Source organism: Myotis brandtii, unplaced genomic scaffold, assembly GCF_000412655.1.
Source record: "Myotis brandtii unplaced genomic scaffold, ASM41265v1 scaffold300, whole genome shotgun sequence".
Taxonomy (NCBI): Eukaryota; Metazoa; Chordata; class Mammalia; order Chiroptera; family Vespertilionidae; genus Myotis; species Myotis brandtii.
This window is the reverse complement of record NW_005361459.1, coordinates 1,063,847-1,069,773: the sequence shown is the minus strand read 5'-3', so window position 1 is coordinate 1,069,773 and position 5,927 is coordinate 1,063,847. Positions and strand designations below refer to the sequence as shown.

The 5,927-nt window shown below is 36.5% G+C and overlaps 1 protein-coding gene across 6 annotated transcripts in view; it reads right to left on the bottom strand.

Annotated features, from left to right (window-relative positions):
• PRPF4B (pre-mRNA processing factor 4B) overlaps positions 1 to 5,927 on the bottom strand; it is a 63,491-nt gene that overhangs the window by 24,837 nt on the left and 32,727 nt on the right. For all 6 annotated transcript variants that reach the window (XM_014542396.1, XM_014542395.1, XM_014542394.1 and 3 more), the window contains exons 7-8: positions 5,557 to 5,630; positions 4,108 to 4,198 (exon numbers count right to left, since the gene is read on the bottom strand). In XM_014542396.1, coding sequence (XP_014397882.1) covers positions 4,108 to 4,198; positions 5,557 to 5,630 — 165 coding nt within the window. The remainder of the gene's footprint in view (positions 1 to 4,107; positions 4,199 to 5,556; positions 5,631 to 5,927) is intronic.

Sequence of the window (5,927 nt, the reverse complement as noted above, 5' to 3'; positions counted from 1 at the left end):
GGCCCTGCTCTGAGCCCGACCAGGGGCTGCACCTAGGGATTGGGCCTGCCCTCTGCCACCCGGGAGCAGGCCTAAGCCAGCAGGTCATTATCTCCTGAGGGGTCCCAGACTGCAAGAGGGCATAGGACGGGCTGAGAGATCCCCTCTTCCCCCCGAGTGCACAAATTTTTGTGCACCGGGCCTCTAGTATATATATAAAAACACTCTTGGAAGAATTTAAGGGAGAGATCAATAGCAATACAGTGATAGTAGGGCAATTTAATACCCCACTAACATCACTGGATAGATCTTCCAGATAAAATATCAACAAGGAAACATCAGCCTTAAATGACACACTAGATCAGAGATGGATTTCACTGATTTTTATAGAATATTTCATCCAAAAGCAGAATACACATGCTTGTCAAGTGCACATGGGTCATTCTCAAAGATATACATGTTAGGATACAAAACAAGTCTCTACAAGTTCAAGAAGAATGAAATCATATCAAGCATATTCTCAATCACAATGGCATGAAATTAGATATCAACTACAGTAAAAATACTAAAAACATTCAAACACATGGAGACTAAGTAGCATGTTATTAAACAATGAATGGGTTACCAATGAGATGAAAGAAGATATCAAAAACTCCCAGGAAACAAATAAAAATATAAGCACAGCAACCCAAAACCTATGGGACTAGTGAAATGAGTCCTGAGAGGGATGCTCATAGTACTAGAGGCCTACCTCAAGAAACAAGAAACATTTCTAATAAATTATCTAACTGTACAACTTAAAGAATTAGAAAGATAAGAAAAGCCCAAAGTAGAAGGAAGGAAATAAAGATCAGAGTAGAAATAAATGAATATAAAGACTAAAAAACAATACAAAAGACTTTTTAAAAAATATATTTTATTGATTTTTTTACAGAGAGGAAGGGAAAAAAATAGAGAGTTAGAAACATCGATGAGAGAGAAATATCGATCAGCTGCCTCCTGCACACCTCCCACTGGGGATGTGCCCGCAACCAAGGTACATGCCCTTGGCCAAAATCGAACCTGGGACCATTCAGTCCGCAGGCCAATGCTCTATCCACTGAGCCAAACCGGTTAGGGCCAAAAGATTTTTAAAAAACAAGAGCTAGTTCTTTGAAAAGATAAACAAAATTGATTAACCTTTAGCCAGTCTCATCAAGAAACAGGACCCAGGCCCTAACCAGTTTGGCTCAGTGGATAGAGCCTGCGGACTGAAAGGTCCCAGGTTCGATTCTGGTCAAGGGCATGTACCTTGGTTGCAGGCACATCCCCAGTAGGAGGTGTGCAGGAGGCAGCTGATCGATGTTTCTCTCTCATCAATGTTTCTGACTCTCTATCCCTCTCCCTTCCTCTCTGTAAAAAATCAATAAAATATATTTTAAAAAAAAGAAAGAAAGAAAGAAACAGGACCCAGTAACAACTGACCCCACAAAAATATAAAGGATTGCAAAAAAAAAAAAAAAAAAATCATACACCATGACTGAGTGGGATTTATCAGTATTCCAGGGATGCAAGGCTGGTACAATATTCGCAAATCAATAAATGTGATACATCACATAAACAAACTCAAAGACAAAAATCTCATATCAATAGACGCAGAAAAGGCATTTGACAAAATCCAACACCCATTTTTGATAAAAACTCTCAGCAAAATAGGATTAGAGGGAGCAATACCTCAACATAATAAAGGCCATATATGACAAACCTACAGCCAACAACAATGTGCAAAAACTAAAACCATTTCTCCTAGGAACAGGAACAAGACAGAGATTTCCGCTTTTACCACTCTTATTCAATGTAGTAATGGAAGTCCTAGCCACAGAGATCTGACAAGAAGAAAGAAAAGGCTTCAAATTGGAAAGGAAGAAGTAAAATTATCATTAATTGCAGATGACATGAAACTGTACATAGAAAACCCTGAAGACTCCACAAATAAAACCCCTAAATTTAATAAATGAATTTGGCGCCCTAGCTGGCTTGGCTCAGTGGATCGAGCATCGGCCTGCGGACTGAAAGGTCCCAGATTCGATTCTGGTCAGGGGCACATGCCTGGCTTCAGGGCTCAATCCCCAGTAGGGGGAGTGTAGGAGGCAGCTGATCAATGATTCTCTCATTAGTGATGTTTCTCTCTCTCCCTCTCTGAAATCAATAAAAATATATTAAAAAATAAAATAAAATAATAAATGAATTTGACAATGTAGCAGAATACAAAATTAACACCCAGAATCGATGGTATTTTTATACACCAATAATGAACTCTCAGAAAGAGAAACAAAAAAAAAATCCCATTTTCCACTGCAACAAAAGAGATACTTAGGAATAAACTTAAGCAAGATGGTAAAAGACGACCTGTACTCAGAATATGACAAGATGTTGAAAAAAGAGATAGAGGAAATTATAAACAAGTGGAAGAATATACTGTATTCATGAACTGGTAGAATCAACATCATTAAAATGTCCATACTACTCAAAGCAATTATTTATAGATTCAATGCAATGCCTATTAAAATACCAATGGCATATTTCACAGACCTAGAACAAACATTCCAAAAATTTATATGTAACCACAAAAGACCTCGAATAGCCACAGCAATCTTGAGAAAGAAGAACAAGGGCATGGGAAATACATTACCGGATATAAAGTTATGCTACAAAACCACTGTAATCAAAAGAGCCTGGTCTTGGCACAAGAACAGACATATACGTAGATCAATGGAACAGAACAGAGAACTCAGAAATTGACCAAAGCCATTTTGCGTAATTAATATTTGACAAAGGAAGCAAGAGCATACAATTGAGTAAAGATAGTCTCCAATAAACGGTGTGGGAAAATTGGAGAGATACATACAAAAAAAAATGAAACTAGACCACCAACTTATACCATACACAAAAATAAACTCAAAATGTATGAAAGATTTAAATGTAAGCCGTGAACCAATAAAAATCTTAGAAGAAACTATAGGCAGCAAAATCTCAGACATTTCTCGTAGCAACATGTTTATGGATACATCTCCTAGGGCAAGGGAAACTAGGGAGAAAATAAACAAATGGGACTACATCAAAATAAAAAGCTTCTGCACAGCAAAAGAAACCATCAACAAAACAACAAGAGAGCCCACTGCATGGTACAACATATCTGCCAATGATATATCTGATAAGGGGTTAATTTCCAAAATATACATACAAAGAACTCACACAAATCAACAAGACAAACAAACAAATTAAAAATGGGCAAAGGATCTGAACAGACACTTCTCCAAAGAGGACATACAGATGGCCAAGAGACATTAAAAAATGCTCAACGCCTCTAATCATCAGATGAAAATTAAAACAATAAGGTTATTACTTCATACCTGTCACAATGGCTACTATCAATACATCAACAAACAACAAGTGCTGTCGAGGATGTGGAGAAAAGGGAACCCTAATGGACTGCTGGTGGGAATGCAGACTAGTGCAGCCACTGTGGAAAACAATATGGAGGTTCCTCAAAAAATTTAAAATGGAACTGCCATTTCAACCAGTGATCCCTCTTCTCGGAATATATCCTAAGAACCCCAAAAAAATCAATCAGAAAGAATATATATACCCCTACGTTCATAGCAGTGCTATTTAGAATTGCGAAGATCTGGAAACAGCCCAAGTGCCTATCAATTGATGAGTGGATAAAAGAGCTGTAATAACATTTACACAATGGAATATTATGCAGCTATATAAAGGAAGGAGCTCTTACCCCAGGAGACAGCATGGATAGACCTGGAGATTATTATGCTAAGCGAAATAAGGCAGTTAGAGAAGAATAAATATCATGTGGAATGTAATGAACAAAATAAACTGATGAACAAAATAGGTCCAGAGGTATGGATACATGGAACAGAATAACAGATCTCAGTGCAGGGATAGGAAGAGATTAACAAAAGAGCATATATGCGTAACCCATACACAAAGACAACAGTATGGGGAAGGCCTGAGATGGGGCAGGGGTTGGGGGAAGAGGGGCAGAAAGGGAGAAAATGGGAGACTCCTGTCAACAATAAATACATACATACATACATACATAAATAAAATTCATAAGAATTGTGCACTTACGATAATAGCCTTCTGCATCAGTCCAGTTATCCCTGAGGTTAGGATTCTCTTTAAAGTCTTTTCCAATGCCAGCAGCCCGAAGACGAGCACTCTAAAATTAAGGAGGCAATATTAGCTATTTACCCACTAAATCAGGTTGACATTTCAAGTACTTTCTTTAAACAAAAATGGGTGAATCAGCTATAATTTAATAAGACATTTCATGCTAAATTAAATAAACTCTTACTGTCACTCATGTAAATGTGACAAGGATGAAATATGAATACCAGAGTCTTCTGCATTATCATAATATCATTTAGGGGAAAGAAGTAATGAAGTATCTTTAAAAACTTTTGGGAATATGATGAAGACATTATAAATAAAAATAAAAACTCAAACCAGATCTGATTTTCCTTAGCTATTGATAGAGGACAAAAATTACAGATTGGCACTCGGTTAAGTGTACAACTCTCTCTCTACCAGTTTTCACATTTCTTTTACTTCCTTGTCCATGTAACACCCCTTGCTTGTCTTCCCATATATGTATATGGAAGGTCACTGGCTGTACTAATTAAACCTGCAAGGGAAATTAAAGAGTATCGGGTACTTCTGAAGAGTCTATCACACATCATTCTCCAAGATATCCAGAAGATGCCTTAACATCAACCAGACAAATGATGGTTCAATAATAATTTTATCCTCTCTTAACCCATCCTTTTTTTTGGGGGGCAGGGGGGTCCTTTTGCAAAACATGAATGTGATACATTACTTAAGCTAATTACCAATGTCTGCTGGGATCTGGGCACTGGCTGCTTATCCTATTCCATTTTAAAATTCTGTTATATGCTTATCCTTCCCACCTCCTCTTACCAAAGCTTCCTATTTCTCAAGTTTCCTTATTTTTGAGTATTAGTTTTAAAACGTTTTCAAGAAAAGGCACTGATAAAAATGACTAAAGGACCAAAATTTCTTAACCCATTCCTTATAACATTTTTAACTCTTCAATGAACTTTATTAGGCCCCAAATCCTTAAGTTCTCCATCATGTACAATATAAAAGCACAAAGTGAATTCTGTTTTAATAAAGGCCTGGAAATTATTGATATCATCTGGTCTCACCTAACTACCTCCCCCCACATACACACAGTTTGTAAATCTAAGAAAAAAGTTGTTTCAAAAAATTAACTATACCTTTAAGTCATTAGGCATTTAACTTTCATGAAGCTCTCAAACTATTCTGCTGTACCTGTTTTAAAATTGTAACTTAATTTCAGAATTAGAGAAAAGTTACAAAACTAGTACAAAGAGTTTCCAGGTACCCTTCACCTAGTTATCCAAATGCTAACACTTATTAATTTGCTCTATTCATCTCTTTATCTTTCTCTCTCTCTGCACACACACACACACAAATACAAATTTGTTATCTATATTTTTTGGTTTAATAGCTGTGTTATGATTTAAAATTACTTACATCAAAATATGCAGCAAACATATCATCAGATTCTGTAAACATATCAGGTGCCAACAGCTTTTTCTGAGCTGACCCTTAATGGAAATTAACATTAATATTTGAAAAATGAAGAGATACAAATTAAAGTACAAATAATGGAAAAACACCAATAGCAATTCAAACTTTTTTTCTTCTTGTACATGAGTTTTTCATTAATAATCAACTTAAAATCACTTTATAACACTTAAGATATATAAAGCCATCCACTTTTTACTAAAAGGGAATCTACACTAATAAAAGAGAAACATGGTAATTGGCGTACGACCGCTACCCTTCCCATTGGCTAATCAGCATATCCTTATGCAAATAACTGTCAGCCCAAGATGGCGGCC